Source organism: Schistocerca cancellata, chromosome 3, assembly GCF_023864275.1.
Source record: "Schistocerca cancellata isolate TAMUIC-IGC-003103 chromosome 3, iqSchCanc2.1, whole genome shotgun sequence".
Taxonomy (NCBI): domain Eukaryota; kingdom Metazoa; phylum Arthropoda; class Insecta; order Orthoptera; family Acrididae; genus Schistocerca; species Schistocerca cancellata.
The window spans coordinates 446,508,524-446,533,004 of record NC_064628.1 but is presented as its reverse complement, the minus strand read 5'-3'; the positions used below and the strand labels follow the sequence as shown (position 1 = coordinate 446,533,004).

At 40.8% G+C, this 24,481-nt stretch overlaps 1 protein-coding gene across 1 annotated transcript in view; it reads right to left on the bottom strand.

Moving 5' to 3' along the window:
• The window catches only part of LOC126175203 (PAN2-PAN3 deadenylation complex catalytic subunit PAN2), a 319,055-nt gene that overhangs the window by 46,459 nt on the left and 248,115 nt on the right, over positions 1 to 24,481 (bottom strand). Inside the window, exon 17 of the mRNA XM_049921812.1 lies at positions 6,586 to 6,809. Within this exon, the coding sequence (XP_049777769.1) occupies positions 6,586 to 6,809 (224 nt within the window). The remainder of the gene's footprint in view (positions 1 to 6,585; positions 6,810 to 24,481) is intronic.

The window sequence follows — 24,481 nt, the reverse complement described above, 5'->3', positions numbered from 1 at the left end:
CCTGATTTCTTCTGCTGCTGATGATGATGCGCTTCTCCAGTTTCTGGCTTCTTACCGTTTCACCCCCATGGGCGACCACAGCCCGGCTGAGCTCTTACATGGCCGACAGCCCCGCACGCTACTTCATCTTCTGCGGCCTTCCACCTCACGGCCGTGGGTGCCTTCGCTTGTCCGGTTCACCGCTGACTACCTTGTCTGGGTACGGGGATACGGCTGGCGGCCAAAATGGAGTCCGGGCCGCATCTTGCGACACCGTGGCCGATGCCTGTATGAAATCCAGATGGATACATGTGTTGCAGTGCCGTCATTTGGACCAGCTTCGGCCTCGTGTGCCGACAACACCTGTTCCGAATGCCGCTACACCACCTTCGCCTCTACCTGACGCTCAGGATCTTGGCATCTCTTATTACTCACAACGCAGCCCTCTCACCGTCGTATCGGTGCCAGTACAAGAACGACACCACCAGGAGACGTGCCCATGCAGGAACCAGATGACCATCATCTGTCGGAGCCAATCTACTCGCCTCCTACTCCTACGGACGCCGACACATCGCCCATGTCTCCGGTTATATCAACTGGACTTGCTGCAACGGACAGATTGGTGTCGGGACTCCAGCAGATTCGACCCCTACGTCTCCTGTCATCTCGACCCGTTATCATTGGGGACACTTCCGTCCATACGGGAAGCCTCCTCCTCGAGACTTTACGGCCAGTCAAACAACGCCTATGGACGTTAGCAATCTGTAGATTGTCCTGTAGAACACCTCCATCAAGACCAGTGCAAAAATTTCAAAGGGGGAAAAAGTGTTGTGACTCGCCGATCATTCAAAGTGCCACTGTGCAGTTACACGCGTCCTCTACATGCGGCACTGTCTGCCAGCCATGCAGCAGCCACGCCACCTAAGTGGCCAGCGGCCTCTAGACTTGGACTCAGTGCTCATTTGAATGTGACCGTGTTCACATGTCTTGCTTTGTCAACTTGCTTAGTGACTCATATGTGTTGCGTCGTTTTGAAATATATGTGTTCAACTTGACGTTATAAAAGAAATGAGTGTTGGCTATGCTAAGTTCTTAGTTGATGGTGACTCAAAACTGTACAGCACTATAGTAACAACCTGATCTTAAAGTGATGCGGTTATCACAAAACTGCAATGTGTGAATCACTTCCAGGAAAGCATTGGCACCAGGCTGGGAAACCTGAAACTAAGTTTGAGAAACAAGAATATTTCTGATGACAAAACCACAAGGGGTAGGCTGGCAGACAAAATTACTGATGAATTCAGGTCTATCGTGTGGCCATTAGCAATAACCGCAATGATTTGTTCACAATAAGGCAAGTCATATAGGTTACTTCCTTCCACAAACAAATGACAAACCAATAATCTGATTTGATCTATTATAAATGGAAACTAATACATCAACTACGCCTTCCCATACCAGATTCATTGTGCACATTTCACAATGCCCAGTACTCAGACACTTCATACAGCCATAAACATTCCATCCCAACAACAGTGTTGGAAATTAAAAATGCCCATTTACAGAGACCAGGCATATCCTGACTTATTTAAGAAACATCTACATGGGCAGACTAAGAATCCACATGCGCCCTTCAACAATGTCAAATGGACTCGCATAACAAATAATGATTTTGTGCAAAGGAAGACACTAAAATGCAGGGTCTGCGATGCTGTTAGTGCTTTTAATGATGGCTTCATCAGTAGGGTGATAGTGCTACAGTTTATGGGACTTGAAACCTGGAGTAAATGCATCAGACAACTTCAGCAAATGGACAAGGCTTACATTAATAAAGCACAATGTATAGCAGAAATGGCCACCAAAGTGTCCAGAACAGAGAAAAGAATGAGATCCAAGGAAAATGATCATAAGGATGATACACACAATGTGGCAGATTGCTTCTAAGTGAGTAAAACTAAAAATTAAAACATATATTTATAACTTTAAGTAATCTAAAACTTTAGAAGTTGTATCTGAAAATTTACATTTTCAGTTGCGTCTTCACTTGCATTTTTACCTAAATCTTTGAAACCATTTGGAGTAAGTATTCAAATTTTCAGGGAGCAACAAGACATAGATACTGAGTCTACTGAACTAAAATAAAATCAAACAATGGAAAACCCAGGATGGAATGTAACAATATTAGAGAAGGAAAGTTGCTATTTAACATATAGCAGAGATGCTGAGTCACGATAGGCACAACAAAAAGATTCACAGAATTATGGCTTTCGGCCATTAAGGCCTTTGTCAGCTGCTGATAAAGGCCTAATGGCCGAAAGCTATAGTTGTGTGAATCTTTTTGTTGTGCCTATCGCGTCTCAGCATCTCTGCTATATGGTGAGTTACAACTTTCCTTCTCTAATATTGGAACTAAAATAAAAACGTTTTGTTAAGTATAACTAAACTTATTTAAGAGAAAGTACAAAAATTAAAAAAAATACTTTAGAGATTTAGGTAAATAATTGTATTTCCCAAACCAGTAGCTGGAATGCAATTATTCTATTTGAGTGCGTTAAGAACATTACATGTAATGTCGTACAAAAGTTTCATGTCAATTGCTATGGTTGTTTCTGAAATAAAGGGAAGCAAAATAACAAAATTCAACATTGCCAAGATATGAGATTTTAATTTCCTAAACTTAGTGAGAGATAATAAGCTGCTTTCAATTTTTTGGCCATCTTCTTATAAACTGCAACAACTACGTGATATAAATTTAATTCGCCTATTTTACTACTGACTGTTGAAACAGAAAATGGCCAATTTTTTTAAAGTTCCTATTATTTCTTTTTTTTCCTTAATCACCATTTCTGCTACAGTTGTGACAGTTTGTGTTCTTACACAGCTGTATTTTTTTGCTGTACCTCTATCCGGGATCACTTTTCTGAACAGATGACTCACCTGGCCAGTACAATTGATTGGCAAATTGTGTTCAATAATAAACAATATAAACAAGCATTAAGCATTTAACACTTTGTCACTTTCACTTTTATAGTTATTCATACTTAAAATTTCTTTGTGCTATTTTTGTTTACACATTTTTGAAATATCGTTTTTTCCAACATCCGATCTACAAATGTCACATCAGCAGAAAGTACAGAATGCAGACAACAGAACTTCCCTAGACTTGATAATGCACATAAACTGTTCCAAATATTGCTTCAAGAAAATAGTTATATGTTTTGACATAATGTAAAACAAAACACTGATTCAACATACTACAAATACGATGAATAAGATACATGTGAAATAACTGCTTAATCTGTAATAACACACATAATAAAAAGCAACTTCACTTAAGCATAATGACAACTTACAAACATGATCCCAAACAAGAGCATACCACTGGGCAATATGAGTATACATTCTACAAAATGCGTATGGGGAAAAGGAAAATATAAACTTTGATATGTATACAGATTAAAAATGACTTCTGAGCCAAGTACTTTCAGCCAATGGTAAAAAAATGGGTTTCCAAAACGAATGTCTTAGGTCCAATGATAATTAATTAAAAATTGGAAGAAATAGTGGAATAACCCGATGGCAGGAGAAAACATGGAAAATTTGTAGTTTCTCATCTAAATTTGGAGAGTTGGCAGGTTCGCATAGGAATAAATGGAGCTCAATACTACAGCTTCAAAAGATGTCTGGGGGCCTACTATCAATGTGTATGTATATTACTCATCATTTATATATCACTCATCATTTAACACATGCCAATATAGTTTTAAGTTGACAGAGTTATATTAGTTATTTTGATCAATTTGGAAACATGCCTGTTTCTGTCCCCCTAGCATTGTCTTTTATTAGAATATGTAAACAAATTATTTCCAGATTGCAACAAGACCACTGTCAAAGTATCATTACACAATGTTATGCAAATGGTCCACATGTTTAGTCACATGTCAGAAGCGGGTAATCAAATGTCTGGTTTCTACACCTTCATAATGTCTGAATTTACCACCAGGAGCTCCAAAAACAAGTTGTCTGATGCCATTCTTTTTTCAAGTTCTTGATGACTAATGTCAATTTATGCGACCCCCCCCCTACATCCCCTCTTTCATACTGAAGAAGGGAACATCATTACTTTCAATGGACACTGCAAGATGAACTATTCACTGCATTGGGGCAATTGAAATGATTCTGTGAAGTTCACTGGCTATGTCAATCATGTTTAAAATGAAATCAAATGTCATCCTTTGCAACTTCAAACTTACAGTTATTGTGCTACCTGTTGGTGGCAACACGTTAATTCACTGACCATAAGACTTGCTACAAAAATTCTCAAGTTGCAGTTATTTTATCATAATAGATCTCATCATGCAATACAGTTATTATCAAGACCTGACGTGTAATAACAGTGAGGCTTATCAATATTCTGATCTTGACTGATACTGGCAGTTGCCCTTGTGTAGCCACTGGCCTGGTTGTATACCAGCACTACACTGAGCAACTAACACAACATTCCATCACATATGAATGATATTTTAAGTAAGATGGCAGGGCAACAGTGATTGTCACTTATTGCATATGAACTTAATTCACAATCATGGTTTCACCCAAATTTGACTTACACAACTATTACCAGTTTCAAATGTATGGTTATCTTCATACAGTATGCTATCCATCTATTCTCAAATACAACCACCAGCTGCAATGCCACTCTGTGGATACTTTTGTTAGATTTTTGTGAACATATCATGGGTTGCTATATACAGGAACAATCATATCTGAAGATGAGCTTAGGGTAAAAACTGGTAATTTCTCTCCAAGTGAAATGGGATTGAGACTGTGAATGAAGTTTCTATATGTGTAAATCACTTATGAATCTTATTCTAAACTTCCTATGGCTGCAGTCAATTTTGTGTTACCACAAATTTTTCCACAGAGGAAGTGTGATTTGGGTCACATTTTCTGCAATACAGGAAATCACCCAACTCAACAAAATCTGGTGGCATTTAACAATTTCTAAACACTACAGAATTTTGAAGGACTGCAATAACATCTAGAGGCAATAAATTATTTCGAGAAGTTCATTCTAAGGGCAGCAATGATTGAACAATTAATAAATCAAGTTTAAAAGAAAGCAGTTCCTTATACATAGTGATAGGGAAAAGGGGGAGAGGATTTGTGGCTGGTGATACACTATCTACATTCACTATTTTTCAACCCCTGGCAACTAACAGAAATCTTTGGCTGCATGAATTATGTTCAAATTCAGAAAATATTTGCTTTTGTTTGTGTTGAGAGACTGGTGTTTGTCCATGGCTTTAAGTGGAATGTTTGAGAATTCCTGATTCCAAACTGCAGGGTCTCCTGAGAAGTTAGAGCATGATTGTGAGGCTAAATAAGTCATCTGCCTTCCACAAACTGCAGGTTCTTCAGATAAAAAAAATTCTAGTATTTGAAACAACAAAAGGAATTTGGAATTAAGAGCCCTTCTTTAAGGAGGATGAAGTCTACCTTAAGGAAGTCAGTTAATAATAAGTATTGAGAGCTAACACAAATGGTAATTTTCCACAGCAATCCATCACACTTTTTCATCCCAATTTGTATTTTTGTGTGATTATCTTTAAATATGGGAAGGGGTGGCACAGATCCTATTTCCCTTCCACTTCATATGAACAAATATTTATTATATCACAAGGCCTCAACTAAAATCAAGTGTTGAAAGCAGCCGAACTTTATTTGGATACTCTCCCAGCTTTTTTAAATAGTCAGATTGGTGGAAGCCAAAATAAAAAGATAAAAATACTCTTGTATAAGTTTTTGTAGGCTTCCATGGTCAGTGTCATTTTGGAGACAATAATTTTGGGTATTGGATCACACCATTGAAGTGCGGCCTTAATGTCTCGCTGCAAGAAAACACAACCCTCTGGATTCCAGCTGCCAATTTGCTATTGCCTTCCAGTCAGCAACAAGAGAAGGCCTACTTACCAGAGTGGCACAGACAACAGCTAGCTGATATGCTACATTCTACCAATCACCTACTAGAATTGCCTTCGAATCAGCCACCAGGGTAGTACAGGTGATAGTGTACTAGCACCCACCCAGTCCATAACAACCTCTTCAAACTGTCCAATAACATCTCAGATATGTGAGGCTGGTAGCCAAATGACAGTATATTAAGGAAGACATTCATCAGTATACAACAATGAACCACCATGAAGAGGACCGCAGCAAGTCAGTCGAAACATTGGCAATTTAGTTGCTTTAAATGTTTACAATTACATTGCCCAATATCCAAAATTATTTTGTATTAAAAAAATGGGACTAACTGGTTAACTACACCAGGTCTGACTACAGTAATCCCATTTCTCAGTTACTTAGCTTTCAGTATACCACCAATATCCTTAATGCATTGATTACATTTAAATGAGGAGAATTTTACAATAGATTTTCTTTCACATTTTAAGTTGTAAACACATTCTGTATTACACAAGTATTTTAGTAGCATCAGTGAGTGAGTCCTGACAGAGAGAACAAGCTATTACAGCTGTCTTCTTCATTGGAGCATTTTTACTTTCTGGTGTCACACCCACAGCCTTGGTCGATTTTGTGCATACATACCTCTTCCCAGCATTTCATTAGTACCAAGTGGTGTGAATGTGATCATGCGTTGACCACAGCCTCTGGCCAGACTTTCATCTTCCCTAAAGACATCTGCTGTCAATGGGTTGAGAGGTGGAGGCACCAGCTCTGAGGGTAGATTCCTGTTAGTGAAGAACAGCACACATGGCAGCTTCCAATCCAGGCTGAACCACACTGCTTCAGATCCAGGTACTGGAGTCACACTGTTGAACATGCAAATTATGATTTGTGAATACAATTCAACTTGATATAATTATTGAACAAATTATTGAGTACTTTTAATTTTATTTAATATTAAACTAGCCTATTAAAATCACACTTTAAATGTGGTTGTGCATGATTTTAAGTTTACTGGACAGTCTTGTTCAATCTCAAAGAATATACTTATACAGAAGTACAGTTGTTTCACATCACCATACGACAATTCTTTCTTGAAGTTCATCTAGTATTACAAAATGCTGTTACAATTATTGTTTTCATTAAAATTATGACATGAAAATTTTTTTGACTTTTCACAGCTTGCGATTAATCAGGCATCATGTAATAAAAAGAGAAAAAGGTACAATCTGGTTAATAGTTCATGAATCCAACTGGCTGACAAGAATAATATATAAAAATTGGCCAAATGCGAGCAGGACCACGCACAGAATTGCATACAAACTTAATTATGTACATTTATATAGTTCATCCACCCTGGGAATTGAGAATCTCAATGGTTTTCGCCTGTTTTTGATAAAGATGCTGGAAAGATACTGGTCATGAGGATTCCAAGACCACATCAAAGTCTCTACACTAGTTCTTCAGACTAGCCTGGACATACAAAAAGAATAAGATAGGGGCTTCAGTTTATATGTATTGATATAGAAGATTTAGTAAAACATTTTTTATTTACTTTTTAAAACAGGACTTCATCCTGCATTTTACGTTTGCATGTAGTAGTGTTAGTCTATTAGGCCTTTGATGGACGATGAATGCAACATAGGTTCTACTGGCAAAAAGAATTTTTATGCGATATAATTATAATTTAACAATTTTCAATTTTTTTACTTTATTTGCTCTGTGAAACCTTGCTTCTTGTCCAATTTCATAATTCTACATCAACGGCAAGTAGCCTATAGGTTTTGATGAGTGACTTCACGAGTTTCAAAATATTTTACATAAATGGCTGAATCTTTTGACTGAATTGACTTAGGAGCTTAAATGTTTTACACTGCCAAGGGATTATAGACTTCAGTCTGTGATATAAATCTGAATCTGATATGCCAATTTGTTCATGAGGAAAGTAGGTTGTAACATATGGGCAAATGGACAGACAGATGATAAAGGACAAAAAAATATTTTTTTGTGTTATATAATTACAAATTAACAATTACAGACTTTTTCCTTTACTCATACTGTTAAATCTTGCTCCTTGCCAAATTTCATGATTCTAGGTCAACGGAAAGTACCCTACAGGTTTTGATGAATGAGTTTTTGAGTATCAAAATATGTGACCTAAATAGCTGTACCTTTTTATGAATTGACTTTGAAGCTTAAAATTTGTATGCTGTCAAGCATCCATAGACATTAATATGTGACATAAATCTGCCCTTATTATGTCTACCCATTCCTGAGAAAAAGGATTCTTAACAGTCAGACAGACAATAAAGCAATCCTATAAGGGTTCTGTTTTTACAGATTCAGTCATGGAACCCTAATTATTTTCAATATTTTCAACTAATGTCATTCATTCAAGTAGATACTTTTAATCTTGTATTTTTATTTATAGATATGAAGACAATCATGAAGTGATCAAAACTATTAGTCATTTAAGACAATTTGTAACCGAGACTGATGAAGTAAATATATCTAACCATTTACTTTAAATATAATAGAGGGAAACATTCCACGTGGGAAAAATATATTTAAAAAGAAAGGTGATGAGACTTACCAAACAAAAGCGCTGGCAGGTCAATAGACACACAAACAAACACAAACATACACACAAAATTCTAGCTTTCGCAACCAATGGTTGCCTCGTCAGGAAAGAGGGAAGGAGAGGGAAAGACAAAAGGATATGGGTTTTAAGGGAGAGGGTAAGGAGTCATTCCAATCCCGGGAGCGGAAAGACTTACCTTAGGGGGAAAAAAGGACAGGTATACACTCGCACACACACACATATCCATTCGCATATACACAGACACAAGCAGACATTTGTAAAGGCCAAATGTCTGCTTGTGTCTGTGTATATGCGAATGGATATGTGTGTGTGTGCGAGTGTATACCTGTCCTTTTTTCCCCCTAAGGTAAGTCTTTCCGATCCCGGGATTGGAATGACTCCTTACCCTCTCCCTTAAAACCCATATCCTTTTGTCTTTCCCTCTCCTTCCCTCTTTCCTGACGAGGCAACCATTGGTTGCGAAAGCTAGAATTTTGTGTGTATGTTTGTGTTTGTTTGTGTGTCTATCGACCTGCCAGCGCTTTTGTTTGGTAAGTCTCATCACCTTTCTTTTTAAATATAACCATTTACTTTGATATTTTCCGTCACCGTGGTTATACAGTACTGAAGTTCACAAATGACATCAAGTCATAAAGCAATGATCCAATAAGCACCTTGGTACAACATAATATGATAGGCTCCAGCTCTTGGCTGTGACACAAATGCATTTACACAGTAGCAAATTAAGTTTTCATCCTTTTCTGTGTTTTCTACGTAGAACACTTACTAAATTTCGTGCATGTTTCTCTGTTTAAGAGAGTTAATCTCACATTTTTGTAAGTTTAAATTCATTCAGTCTGTAGTACATTAGTTGCCCATTTGTTTTGTTTTGAAAGTAACCGTCCATTCATTTAGTAAGCCATCCAGTCAGGCTCCAGCTCTCGACTGTGATACGAGTGTGTATGCAGAGGAGCAAGTTAATTGTTTATCTTTTCTGTGTTTTCCACTTAGTATATTTATTAAATTTCATGTGTGTCCCTGTATAAGAGGGTTAATCTCACAGTTTTTAAGTGTAAATTCATTCAGTCTTTACAGCAAATAGTTGCTCACTGAACAGCCAGCTATGTAGCTCTTTAACACATCAGCATCCATTGGTGACACATCAGAAGTGTAGCAAGTCGCATCTCTAGGATTGTTTGCTTTCATGGTTCACTTTTTCAGTTAGTCTTGCTAGGATGGGTAGGATGTGTGTATGCTGTGTGTGGATACAGAAGGAGCAGTCCACAGTTTGCGAACAGCTGAATGTGCCATTGGTTATGGTCAGTCACCTTCACGCTGCTGCCATCAGGAGTAGTTGTGGTGGAGAATCTGGCTCATTGCATGGGACACCTCAGGTGTCACTTGTTTTGCCCATGGGCTCTGCTCCCGAAGCAGCTTCTAGTGCACATAACGTGGTGGATCTGCCCTCACAGCAGGGTGAGTGGTGAGGTGATAACGCATTCACGCCGCTCGAGGTAGAGGGCCAATGTGGAGACTGGCAGCCTGGCCTCACTCATTCGTCTTGTGAGTGGACAGGTGGCCACTCCTTAGGCAGGGTCTGAGAAGGCACACGGAGGAAGGGGTTTACTGGTTATTGGGAGCTCCAATGTTCAGCGTGTTATGGAGCCCTTTATGCCGATAGTGTTCAAGGTAGGAAAGAAAGCCAATGTTCATCCAGTATATCTGCGAGGGGGGGGGGGGGGGGGGGCTCATCTGATAAGTGGAGGCATCCAGACTCCCGTATGGACTACATAGAAATAAAAATACCTGGTATAGAGAATCAACTTAAATATTTGAAAACAAATAAATCAACAGGTCTGGATGGAAACCCTGTTTGATTTTGCAAAGAGGGCATTGGCCTCTTTCCTAGCTTGCATTTATCACGGATTTCTTGCCCAGCACAAAGTACCAAGAAACTCGGAAAAAAGTGCAGGTGGCTCCACTATATAATAAAGGTAAAAGAATGGACCCACAAAATTACAGACCAAAATCCATAAGTTCTGTTTGGTGCAGAATCCTTGAACACATTCTCAGCTCAAATATAATAAACTTTCTTGAGGCTAAGCAGCTTATGTCCACAAATCAGCATGGTTTCATAAAGCATGACTCGTGCGAAGCTCATGCTTGCCCTTTTCACACGTTATACTGAGAACTATGGATGAAGGGCAGCAGGCAGATTCCATATTTCTAGATTTCTGGAAAACATTTAACACAGTGCCCCATCACAGACTGTTAACGAAGGTACGAGCATATAGAATAGGTTCAGACATATGTGAGTGTCTCAAAGAATATTGTCCTCGATTGCGAGTGTTCATCAGAGATGAGGGTATCGTCAAGAGTGCCGTAGAGAAGTGTGATAGGACCACTGTTGTCCTCCATATACATAAATGATTTGGCAAACAGGATGGGCTGCAGTCTGTGGCTGTTTGCTGATGATGCCATGGTGAACTGTATGGTGTCAAAGTTGAGTGACTGTAAGGAAGACACAGAATGACTTAGAAAAATTTCCAGTTGGTGTGACAAATGGCAGCTGATCCTAAATGTGGAAAAATGTAAGTTAATGCAAATCAGTGAAGAACAAACCTGTAATGTTCAGACACAGTATTACCAGTGTCCTGCTCGACACAGTCAGGACATTTAAATATCTGGGCATAATGTTGCAAAGTGGTACGAGGTGAAATGAGCGTGTGAAAACTGTGGTCGGGAAGGCAAATGGTCGACTTTGGTTTATTGGGAATGAACAGTTGGTTGGTTGGTTTGTTTAAAAGGGGGAGAGAGACCAAACTGCTAGATCATAGGTCCCTTATTCCGATTAAAATAATTCCACAAGGGTGGGAGTAAAACAAACGAGACATACAAAACAAAGGTGGAAGAAAGGAAAAACCATGAGAAAGACAGAAGGGGAAAAAACACTAAAAGGGACAAAAGTGGACAAGAAAATCACAGAGACACAAGAAACAGGTAGAAGGGATAATAAAAAGAGAGCAGATGACTATGGCTGGCGAACCACGAGAATTAAAAGTATAAGAAAGCCACTCTGTGCCACATTAAAACCTCCAGCCTAAAACTACTAGGGCGGAGGACACAGAAGGTATAAAGGACATGAATAAAAAGTAAAACCAAAGCAGCCAATGAGGCGTTGTCTGCTAAAATTAATGATAACGAGTCCGGTAACTGAAGATTCCTTTGCAGGGCAGCCAAAGGAGGACAGCTCCACAATATATGGGCCACTGTCAGCTGGGCGCTGCACCGACACTGAGGTGGGTCTTCATGACACAGGAGGTAGCCATGGGTCGCCCATGTGTGGCCAATGCAGACGCGGCAGAGAACCACAGACTCCCTACAAGAGGCCCACATGGAGGACTGCCACACATTGGGAATATTTTAGGAAAGAGTGGTTCACATGTAAAGGTGACCGCATATAGGATGCTAGTGTGACCTATTCTTGAGTACTGCTCAAGTGTTCGAGAACCTACCAGGTCGGACTGAAGGAAAACAATGAAGCAATTCTGAGGAGGGCTGCTAGATTTGCTACTAGTAGGCTCGAACACAACATAGGTATTACGGAGATGCTTTGGGAACTCAAATGGGAATCCCTGGAGGGAAGGCGACGTTCTTTATGGGAAACACTATTGAGAAAATTTAGAGAATTGACATTAGAAGCGGATTGTTGAACAATTCTACTCCCACCAACATACATCACGTGTAAGGACCACGAATGTGAGATATGAGAAATTAGGGCTCATTCAGAGACGTACAGACTGTCTTTTTTCCTTCACTCTATTTACGCGTGAAACAGCAGGGGAAATGACAAGTAGTGGTACAGGGTACCCTCCATCACACACCTTATGGTGGTCTGTGGAGTACCTATGCAGCTGTTGATGTAGGTGTAGATGTACACAATCATGTAGCATGTCAACTAGTACAGAATAGGAAGGCACACACAAATCCATAAAGCCAAAAATGCTAAGAGAAGAGCAATAGGTTACTAATGGCCTTACAACATCACTCAGCATACAAAAATTAGAGATAAGTACAGTATAAGCAGATATAAAGATGTTACAGAAGAACTGAATGATTGCTCTGCTGAAATCTGGGAAAGATAGAAACAATACAAAGAATTTTAAAATTGTCACACAACTGTTTCAATTTTATAAGTTATGAGCAAGATTGATTTTAAATCACCTTTTACAGTTGCTGGATTATGCACTGATAAAAGCTGTACAGGCCTAATGCTGAATCTAACACAGTTCATAGAGAATAATTTTGAAGTTTGTAAGGTAACAGGAATAGTATTTGTTGATATGTCAACACTGTAACTACCAGCTGCATCTAGTCCAGATCTACAGCCTGAGCAAGGATTGTAAGCTAATCAGATTCATTGTCACTCTCTTGCACAATAGCAGGTTCTCCATTGATTTCCAAGGGCAGTGCAGTCAATGGCCTTTCACATCGATGTGTGACTGCTCCTGTTGCATTCAATATACATACTAATGAACAACGTATAGCCCAGAGCACTAGAATCTTATTGTATACCGAAGCTTTTACTCTAATAACCCAGAGCATAAGCTCTGAATCAGTGGAGAGTGTGTTCAAAAACCCTCTTGAAGGTCTGTCAAGATCTTTCGTTTGAATGACAAGGGAGTCACTCACAGGTAAAAAGTAGTATGGCCAGGAGTTGAGTTTTAATACAGTGATCTCCAAAATACCTACGATTGAGGCTTGTCAGATCCTTTCTTTAGAAGAAACACTTCATGAACTGCAAGTCAATAGTTTCTACCAGGAAGGATCTTCTAAGAAAAGTGACTGAATCACAGTGGGGTAGTCAGTCTGAAAATACCTGCAAATAAAGAAAGAAAAGAGGAACAGAAAAGAACTCATTTTCTGTATGTGTGTGTGATGTGTCCACAACATATAGATTCAAGCGTTAATTTAGACCAGGCACTTGTACATCTACCATCTGTACTGTGCACACCACAGTGAACTGCATGGAGTAGAGTACATTCGATTGCAATACTTATAAGGGTTTCTTCCCATTTCATACTGAATATTTGTGTAGACTCTTCCAGATAGTTCTTCATTATAGATAACTCCATCATTTGCCAAATGTCTGATGTTACTATTAATACCATCTGCAAGGCTATTAATACACAACATGAACAGCAAGGGTCCCAAAACACTTCCCTAGGGCATCCCCAAATTTACTTCTACATCTGGTGTTAATTCCCCCCCCCCCCCCCCCCCCCCCCTCCTCCTGATAAAGTGCTGTGTCCTCCCATGAAATACACAAGCCCTGAAAAATGTCAGTTTTTATCCCATATGATCATAAATTTGATAATAAGCAAAGGTGAAATGCTGAGTCAAAAGCTTCCCGGATGTTTCAGTGTTGACTGTGTCCTTATTACTGCACAGAAGAGGGCCTTCAAGAAGCAGAAGACAACAATCTGTTTAACTGTGACCAACATATGTTTCACATTCTAGGATAAACACAGCCACCCCTTTTTGGCATGCAGATGTCATTCATATTGATTCTAGGTGTAAGATGTCACTTATCCCACATGATCTATAGTTTATGTTATTGGAAGTTAAAACTTCAGTCATCTGGCTACATCAAATTCTTTAATCCCATTTTAAACAATAGTGATGGAAGTTTGTGCTGTATTGACCCTTCATTTATAGCCGTTAAGATGTAATGAACTGTGCATCCACAATGTTAACAGATACTTTCAACTTTATAGATTTAATATATGGTCATAAATCAGATCCTATCTTGCAGATCCTACCATCCCCATTTGTCTAACCCATATGAAACACGTGTTATTTTGAACAGCGGTGTCCGAGTTATAACTCAATCTGAGCTCTAGATGTGTATCTCAAAAACGATTTGAAAACAGGGATTATGAAATAGAAAAGATTTGCAAACTCCTCCATTTTTTTAAAATACCACTATATAATTCAGATAAAATGCAAGTAGAATTACAAATATTGAGTTTCAATTTATAGAGCAAAAGCTTAAGTTGTGAATGACACTACAAGTGCTAGGTTTGGACTAAAACTAATATGCAATATTGCAATGAATAAGGACAATGTCAGCATGCTTAGATGATATATGTGAAATCTGATAGCTATGGGTCAAGCAGAGTTGTATATTTTGTTGCTGACAGTGGACAGCCCAAATGATGTGTACCCACTCACACTGGACCCACCTGGTATACCTGATACAGCTGCAGATACCTTTAATTGGATTTGTACTAGTGCTAACAAACAATTCAGTACAAATGAATTAGGTTTCAATGAACTTTAAACAATTGATATTCCCACAAAAACAGTTTGCAGAAATGTCCAACACAGTCAGATTCCCTCCCAAATGAGGATAATTTTGACACATGAGAGATTTTCTTGTTCTCTTTGGAAGAGAGTCAGCATCAGGAGGAGGGGGGAGGGGGAATGGGGGGGGGGGGAGAGAGAGAGAGAGAGAGAGAGAGATAGATAGATAGAGAGATAGAGAGAGAGAAAGAGAGAGAGAGAGAGAGAGAGAGAGAGAAAGCTGTGAACCTATACCAGTTGCTATGTTATATTCATATTTGTTTGGTCTGTGACCACAATAGAACACCATACTTTAATTGACATTCCACTGACAGCAGTGAGCAATGCTTTTATATATCCTGAAGGCTAAACATCAACAACATGTTAGGTGCAAGCCTGCCCACACAGAAAATGAGTCACTGCGTGATAGGTCCACCTGTAACTCTGTATCACAAAATAGGAAATTTTTCAGTGTGTTTAAATGCTGGGTCCCACAAGGCAGTGGTTAGTGAAGAGTGCTGACTGCACCTTGTGAATGTTTAGTCAACTCAAAGAACACACAAACGCTAAACTCAGTGAGGACATGCATTCAGTGAGGCTACACATTGAGCAGTTGGTTATTTACATACCTGAGTGTTTCCAAGTGGCATGTGATAGGTGTAGCAAAATAGTTCGACAATTGTGGCGATGCCTGGGGCAACATCAGTGCCTCGATGTTTTGCAGAGCTTCCTGTAAGCCTGCCGATAAATATGTTTATGTTTACCTGAGTGGACACACACCAGCATTCTGACAATGCTACGGTACAGCATAGTTTCCAGAGAGTACTGCATATGCACACAATACCTCTTTCCCCTTAAGGGAGGGATGGTGGGCCATCTCAGAGCCTTAGAGACTGAAGGTAAGGGCACATCCCAAAGATATGGCATGCAAAATAGCTCTGATGTGAAGAAGTCGAGGAGCCTGCATCAGGTGTTGGCAGAAATTCTTGATCAATGGCAGCTGTTCGAGACACAACAATGCGAACTAGCCAGCGAGGGTTGCCATGAAATGTAGGACAGCTTTGGGTGTGATGTGAGATGTAGGACCCTCTCCTTGAAACCATCACATGTACTCGAGACGCAAGAACCCGGTCAATGCTGTGATCTCTGCAGCAGAAAAACCAGAAATATAAGCAAGGAGAAATGGGGCTATGGGAAGCAGCTTGGTGAGGATTCAGTGAGAGCCGGGCGTGACCTCTAAGGCAACAGCGCACTTAGAATGCTGAGCAGGGGCAGTTGATGTGAACAAGACTCTACTAATGGCGGCCAATGGAGAGATGATGGAGGATGGGCCAGAAAGGCGGGCAATGATGGTGTGCCAGTGGGACGGAAGGCAGTCCAGCATGTCAGGCGGATGGGAGCAAGCTGTTTGGTATGACCAAGGATGACTGCGCCCTGGGGACAATGGGCATCAGTGGCTGATGGAAGAGTGGCTCAACCAGCACCAACCATTGGTAGGATGACACCAGGTGGTCCAATAAGGCTGGCAGTTGGGAGAAGCTGCCAATGTGAACTTCAATAGGTAAGCCTTTAGAGCAGACAGAATAAGCCTGGGACTGCGGGAAAAAGGCTGTGTGCTTCGAAGGTATTAAAAATGCAGCACAACTGGCACAGAGTCTGGAAATGGAAGGTGTGAACAAGTAGAAGGTGTAGGAGTGCTGAGAAATATATGTGAAACACAGGAGGCAGATAGGTGCCGCAGTGACTTGGAGGTGGCCAGATGGGCTGAGGTGTGACGAAGCCAGCAGTGGAAAGTGCAGGGGTTGATGAATAACAGGCTGGTGAGATACTGGCAGGGCACCAATGGGCTCAGCTGGAAGGCGATGGGCCAGTGAGACACTGGCAGGAGGCTGACGATCTCGGTTGGGAAGCAATGGCCTAGTGAGATGTTGACAATAAGCCAACAGGCTCAGGCAGAATTGGTGATGGTGGCATCACCGGCGGCACAGAAACCGTAGGCCCAGTACGTTAGACCATCAGCGAGAGCAGCACCGCTAGATCCTGTTACTAATATGGTGAGTACACCATTAGCTTGTTACATATTTTTACGAGCTTCAAACAGGAGCGACTGCAGTAATCGATAGGAACTGTGATTGTTGTGTACAGATACGAGCTGAGTTGGTGACCCTTAGCTAATAGCTCCAGGCTGCTTTGGCTTCTGTCACACAGCTTGAGACTGCTGCCAAGGTGCGTCACTGTGGGGGATTGAACGTGGGGATGCCAGGGACATTGAGCACGTCCCACGTGTCCTCCGATCGGTCCACTGCTGTGGCCGCCCCAGGTACTGCCTGCACTGAGGTTGACCCCTCACCCGGGGCCGAGTGGGAGATCATTCCAAAGTCTGGCAGGCAGTGAAAAACTTTCTGAGAGGCTAATCATAGGGCCTCCCCAGTTCATTTGACGAACTGACGAACAGGTTTCAGGCGTTATCTGTGGCTGACGAAGTCTCTGAGCCGGATGCAGTCGTCCACCCTGTTCCAGAGGAAAATTCTCGGCCTGCAAGGTCTGGCCATTCACAGAGGGCAGGTTTGCTGGTAACTGGGAGCTCCAACATTAGGCGCATAATGGGGCCCCTTAGGAACATGGCTGCCAAGGAGGGGAAGGAAGCCAGTGTGCATTCTGCGTGCATTCTGGGGGGAGTCATTCCGGATATGGAAAGGATGCTTCCAGATGCCATGAAGAGTACAGTGTTTAGCCAACTGCAGGTGGTGGCTCATGTCGGTACCAATGACGTGTGTCGGTTTGGATTGGAACAGATTCTGTCTGGTTTCGGGCGGCTAGCGGAAATGGTAAAGACTGCCAGTCTTGCTTTCGAGATTAAGGCGGAGCTCACCATCTGCAGCACTGTCGATAGAACCAACTGTGGTCCTTTGGTGCAGAGCCGAGTGGAGGGTCTGAATCAGAGGCTCCGGCGGTTCTGTGACAGTGTAGGCTGCAGATTCCTTGACATGTGCCATCAGGTGGTGGGTTTCCGGGTTCCGCTTAATAGGTCAGGAGTCCACTACCCACATGAGGCGGCTACACGGGTAGCGGGGGCTGTGTGGAAGGGACTGGGCAGTTTTTTTAGGTTAGTGGGTCTCAGGGAACCACAGAAGGGACGTCCGTCTAAAAGTGGGCGGGTAAAACACAGTAAGGTAGTTGTAGGAACGATTGGTATTGTAGTTGTAAACTATCGTAACTGTGTTGGGAAAGAACCAGAGCTCCAAGCCCCAACAGAAAGCACTGAAGCTCAAATAGTTGTAGGTACAGAGAGCTGGCTAAAGCTGGAAATAATTTCAGTCAAAATTTTTTTCAAACAATCTAACAGTTTTCAGAAAGGATAGATTAAATACAGTTGGTGGTGTAGTATTTATTGCTGTCAGATGTAGTTTGCCTTGCAGCAAAATTGAAGTAGATAGTTCGTGTTATACCTGACAATCTGACTAAACTATTAACTGGATAGTTTTACCGACCCCCCGACTCAGAAGATATAGTTGCTAAACAGTTCAAAGAAAACTTGAGTCTCATTTCAAATGAGTACCCTGCTCATACAGTTAATAGTCAGTGGTGACTTTAATCTACCCTCAATACGCTGGAAAAATTATACATTTAAAGCCGGCAACAGGCGTAAAACGTAATACAAAATTGTACCGAATGCTTTCTTAGAAAATTATTTTGAACAATTAGTTCATGAGCCCACTTGAAGCGTAAATGGTTGCAAAAGCATACTTGACCTTTTAGCAACAAATAATCATGGACAAATAGTGAGTATTGTGACGAATACAGGGATTAGCTACCACAAGGCAGTTGCTGCTGAATAGGGGAGAGTGGGGCACATTGAACCATAAAAAATATTTCTCCGTGTTACTCATCCAATAATTTTACTACAGAGTTGTGATTTACAGATGTTACAGTTTAATCATTCAAGTATCAAATGGCCTTATATGATTGCACTGTCATTAATTGTTCTTTGGCTGCACACCTTTGAAGAAAATTTGGTAAATGGTTCATTGTGCCCCACATGTGGGGTACTATGAACCACTATAAACAGGTTCACTGAAAGAACCTATTTAGCATACAAAGTAAGTGTAAATATACTTTAAACATAATGTGTACATATATTCCATGTGTGAATCATATAATTAAATCTGTAGGCACACAATCATGTTATTTATTTTGGAATTACCAAACATCAATGGACTCGATGCTGATTCCAAATTTGAAATATGATTTTTGTCTCTTTGTCACACCATCAGTAGCAGGTCGTGGGAGGCCATAAAGTATGTTGCTATCTGGAACAAAAGCTTCATCCTTTACCTGAGGAAAATAGAACTTTCCTCCCATTTTTCACTTTTTCTCAAAAATGATACCTGATAGTCTCCTGCGTCATCCTTCGGTTTCAAAATCTTCCCCACATAGTAAACTGGTGTTTTGTTTTTCAGTTCAAATTTGGTCAAAACGAAATCATTTGTTTCTAGTGATTTGTCCAGGTCTTCAAAGTTGTACTCGGATTTACCAGACATATCCTCGTTGGCATTGATCTCTTCATAATGCGCCTCACTAATGTAGTCATCTGATTCCTGCTCATAAAGCTTCCAGTTGACCTTTTTATTGGGATGTTTTGTGGCTTGCAACAAATCTTTCTCCGGTGTATCAGTTGCAATTAAACTTCGTCCTCTCTTACGTTTATTGCTCTTCTTTCTGTTCTCTGCTTTTGGAAATCCTCAAATTATTTCAGGAGAAAGTCCATTAGGAAAAGCTATTTAGGTGTTAAGCACTGCAGATGGTTCTGCTTGCTGCAGATCTTGTGACTGGCTGACATCTACTGAGGCTTGCCCTGCAGATCGTGCATCCTTGATATGATGGAGAGAATTAACATCTGAAGTTGTTCTGTTTGCCTCCGCAACCCTGACTGTTACTTTGCTGACCATAAAGTCTTCATCAGTGAAGATGTCTTCATCAAATGGAAATATTCCACATTTCTTGAAAGCAGAAGATATGTTAGTGGGTTTCATTGATCTGTCATGAGCAATTCTGACACATGCAGCTTTATCATAAATAGTGAGAGGAGTGCCTTTCCTGTGTAGGAGTTTTGAATGCTGAGTAATAAGTTCCCTTGAATGAAGATAACACTCCTACATCTAGAGGCTACCATTTGTTTGAGGTTTGTGGGGGTATAGTTAACATAGCCACCCCACTGGCTTTTGCTACATCTATTACCTGAATTGACAGATGGCTTTCATGATTGTCTAAAATTAGAAACGCAGGATTGTCTTTGCTACTACTGGATTTGTGGATGAAATGTTTCATGACATCCACAAAAAGATCGTTACTCACCCAGGAAGTCTTTGTTGCTAACCCCAGGGTGCCTGTTGGTGCATTACTTATCATATGTTGTTTAAAATTTACTCGAGGAGATATCATTGCTGGGGGCAGGAAAGTACCACCTGCACTGATTATGCAACAGGTGGTCACTAAGACACCACGTTCTCCACTAGTAGCTTGAGAAATCTGTTTACTTCCCTTTTGTGCCACTACCTTTGGAAGCCTATCTGGTACAGTTGAGGTACTGGTTCCATCCAGATTGAAAACCCTTGTACAATCAGTGAAAGTAGGGTATTTCCGGCAAAGGCCTTTCACGTTTCTGAAGAAATTTGAAACAGTATACTGATTAAAGGACGTTGCTTGGATGAGCTAGAGCCCTCTGGGGCTCGGATACTGTAACTGGGATTTCATTTCATGAACCCATAGAACCAGTCTACACCAGCCATTCCCTCTGTCCAGTTCTCAGAACATTTCAGACCTTTTTTCAAAGCTAGCTCACTTGCTAAGCGCCTGCATGCTTTTGTGTCAACACCAAAGCATATCTTAGAAGAATGCAACAAATACTCCACTAATTATTTCTCCTGCTCCACAGAAAATACGTTACAATAGTCATAGTTTGGTGTCAATCTTTCTCTGGAACCACATTTATTGTCTTGAACATATCAGTGAAGAGTTGGGTAAGGTACTGAATGAGATTTAGCTGCTTGGTGAACTGCCATGCCCTTATTAAGAACATCCTGTACAGCTTCTTGCATAACATAATGGTCAGTTTTATCTCTGTCCGTCTTCCTGCGGTATAAAAGAACCATCTTCAAACCTGATAATATAAAACAGGACTGCTGAACGACTGTAATTTAAAAGCCTTAAATTCCTACATATATGATTTTACCCATGCTAAGGAAACAAAGTACAGAGTGCTTGTATTGGACAATTAAAAGATTCCTGGGGCACAATGAACCATGTCTCATTGTGCCCCGGGAGAGCTTGGTTCAATGTGCCCCAACAGTACTTATTTCAAACAAAGCTCATATAAAGTTATGTATGAACATTGTTAATATTTGAAGATCTATATCATTAAAATACAATATTGATATTGTTACAATGACTTACTTTCTCTAAAATTTGGTGACAAAGGATTGAACAAAATTCAATCTATCTATGTCCCCAAAAATTACTTCACGGTCGCAAAACTAACATATCACCAGTACAACACTAATGGCGGGAACTACATCCTGCAGAAAACAAGTGGCAGTCGGTAGAGCAGTACTGACAACATATGCACAGAGGAAAAAATAATTTACCACCTTATATTGAAATTATGCTACCTGATTCATTGTGCCCCATGGTTCAGAGTGCCCCACTCTCCCCTACTGTAACACCTACAACCATCAAAAAGAAACACAAAGTATATCTATTTTAAAAATCTGATAAACATGCTCTTAACGCTTAAGAGACAGTCTTCACTCCTTCCGATCTGATCATGTAAGTGTAGAAAAGTTGTGGAATGTTTTCAAAAAGATAGTATCAACAGCAATTGAGAGATATATACCACATAAATTAATAAGTGATGGTACTGATCCCCCATGGTACACAAAACGGGTCAGATCATTGTTGCAGAAGCAACGAAAAAAGCATGCCAAATTTAAAAGAACGCAAAATCCCCAAGTTTGGCAAAGTTTTACAGAAGTTCGAAATATGGCGCGTACTTCAATGCGAGATGCTTTTAATAATTTCCACAACGAAACTGTGTCTCAAAGTCTGGCAGACAACCCAAAGAGATTCTGGTCATACATAAAGCACACCAGTGGCAAGACACAATCAATACCTTCACTGCATGATAACAACGGTGAAGTCACTGATGACAGTGCCACTAAAGCAGAGTTATTAAATATGGTTTTCCGAAACTCCTTCACCAAAGAAGACAAAGTAAATATTCCTGAATTCCAATCAAGAACAACTGCCAAGATGAGAAACATAGAAGTAGATATCTTCAGAGTAATGAAGAAGTTTAAATCACTTAATAAAGGCAAGGCCTCCAGTCCAGATTGTATGCCAGTCAGGTTCCTCTCAGAGTATGGTGATAAAATAGCTCCATATTTAGCATTATATACATCCACTCGCTCACAGAAATATCCATACCCAAAGACTGGAAAATTGCTTAAGTCACACCAATACCAAAAAGGGAAGTAGGAGTAATCAGCTGAATTACAGGTCTATATCACTAACGTCAATTTGCAGTAGGGTTTTGGAACATATACTGTATTTGAACATTATGAAGTACCTCAAAGAAAACGATTTATTGACACATAGTCAGCATGGTCACAGAAAATATCGTTCTTGTGAACACAACTAACACTTTATACTCATGAAGTAATAAGTGCTATCATCAGGGGATGTCAAAATGATTCCATATTTTTAGATTTCCAGAAGGCTTTTGACACTGTTCCCCACAAGCACCTTCTAACCAAACTGTGTGCCTACGGAGTATCACCTCAGTTGTGCAACTGGATTCGAGATTTCCTGTCAGAAAGGTCACAGTTTGTAGTAATAGATGGAAAGTCATCGAGTAAAACAGAAGTTATATCCTGTGTTCCCCAAGGAAGTGTTATAGGCCCTCTATTGTTCCTGATCCATATTAATGACATAGGAGACAATCTGAGTAGCCGTCTTAGATTGTTTGCAGATGATCAAAATGACTTGGAAAATGACTTAGGTAAGATATCTGTATGGTGCGAAAAGTGGCCCCCTTTTACTTCCTGCTTCCCTACTGGTCACTGTTGACACCACTTCCCTTTAAACCAACATCCTTCATGCCCATTGTCTTCCTGCAATTGGTTACACTTCATTTCCCAACATCCTTCAGACTTCCAACCCACTACCTCATTTGTCATCCAACTCACTTTATTCTAACACACAGCTACTTCTCCTATGAAGGAAAGGTACACAAACAAATCTAAGGCACTGCTATGGGCACCGGCATGGCACCTTCATGTGCCACCCTGTTTATGGACCATCTAGAGGAAACCTTCCTAGCCTCTCAAACCTCCAAAACCCCTGGTCTGGTTCAGGTTCACTGATGATAAGTTCAGGATCTGGACTCACGGCCAAGACACCATATCCTCATTCCTTCACAACATCAACACTTTCCATCCCACCCACTTCACCTGGTCCTCCTCAGCTCAGCATGACACCTTCCTGGACATTGATCTCCTCCTCTCTGATGGCTCCATCTACACCCCTGTCCATATTAAACCCACCAAACACCACCAGCACCTGCATTCTGACAGCTGCCATCCCCTCCACAGTATAAAAGCTCTTCCTTTCAGCCTGACCACCCAGGAATAGCATTATATTCAGTGACAAGAAGTCTCACCAAAGCCTTCATAAAAAGGTATTATCCACCAGACCTAGTCTGAAAACAGATTTGCCATGCTATTTCCTCACACACACAGCAAATCCCCCCCCCCCCCCTCCCCCAAGCAAGCTAGAAAAGTGTATCCTCTTTTTCACCCAATACCACCCTGTACTGCAACAACTGAACCAAATCCTTTGTCAGGGCTTTGGGTATTTATCATAATGCCTTGAATGAGAGACATCCTATCCACGACCCTTCCCAACCATATTAAAGTGGTGCTTTGTCACCCATCCAATCTCCTCAATATCCTTTGTCTGTCCCTATAACATTCCCACTCCCAGTTCCAGTTACTTGCCACAGTGATCATAACCCTGTGGAAGACCTTGCCTATCCACCCAGATTCCAGTCCTATCACAGGCTTATCTTATCTCATCAAAGGCCAGACACCTGTGAGCAGCCATGTATTATATCTGCTCTGCTGCAACCACAACATAGTTTTTTACATTGGTGACTACCAAGCAGCTGCCCACCAGAATGAATGGCCACTGCCAAACTGTGGTCATGTGGCACAACATGCACCTGAACATAACATGCTTGATTTCAATGGCTGTTTCACAGCCTGGACAATCTGGATCCTCCCCTCCACTACCAGCTTTTCTGAGCTGTCTATATGGAAGTTATCATTACAATACATTCTCTGTTCCCAATATTATCCTGGCCTCAATCTACAGAACCTACTGTCCCTACGTCCTCCACCCAGTATCGTCAACCCTCTGTCCTATCACCTCCTCCCTTTTCATGTCCCTCACCCTCATTGTGTGCCACCCTCTGCCAATGCACCTGCCCCTCTTTTCCCTTTCTCATCTTCTCCAGTCCCCCCCCCCCCCCTCTCCATATCCCACCTTCTGATGCTG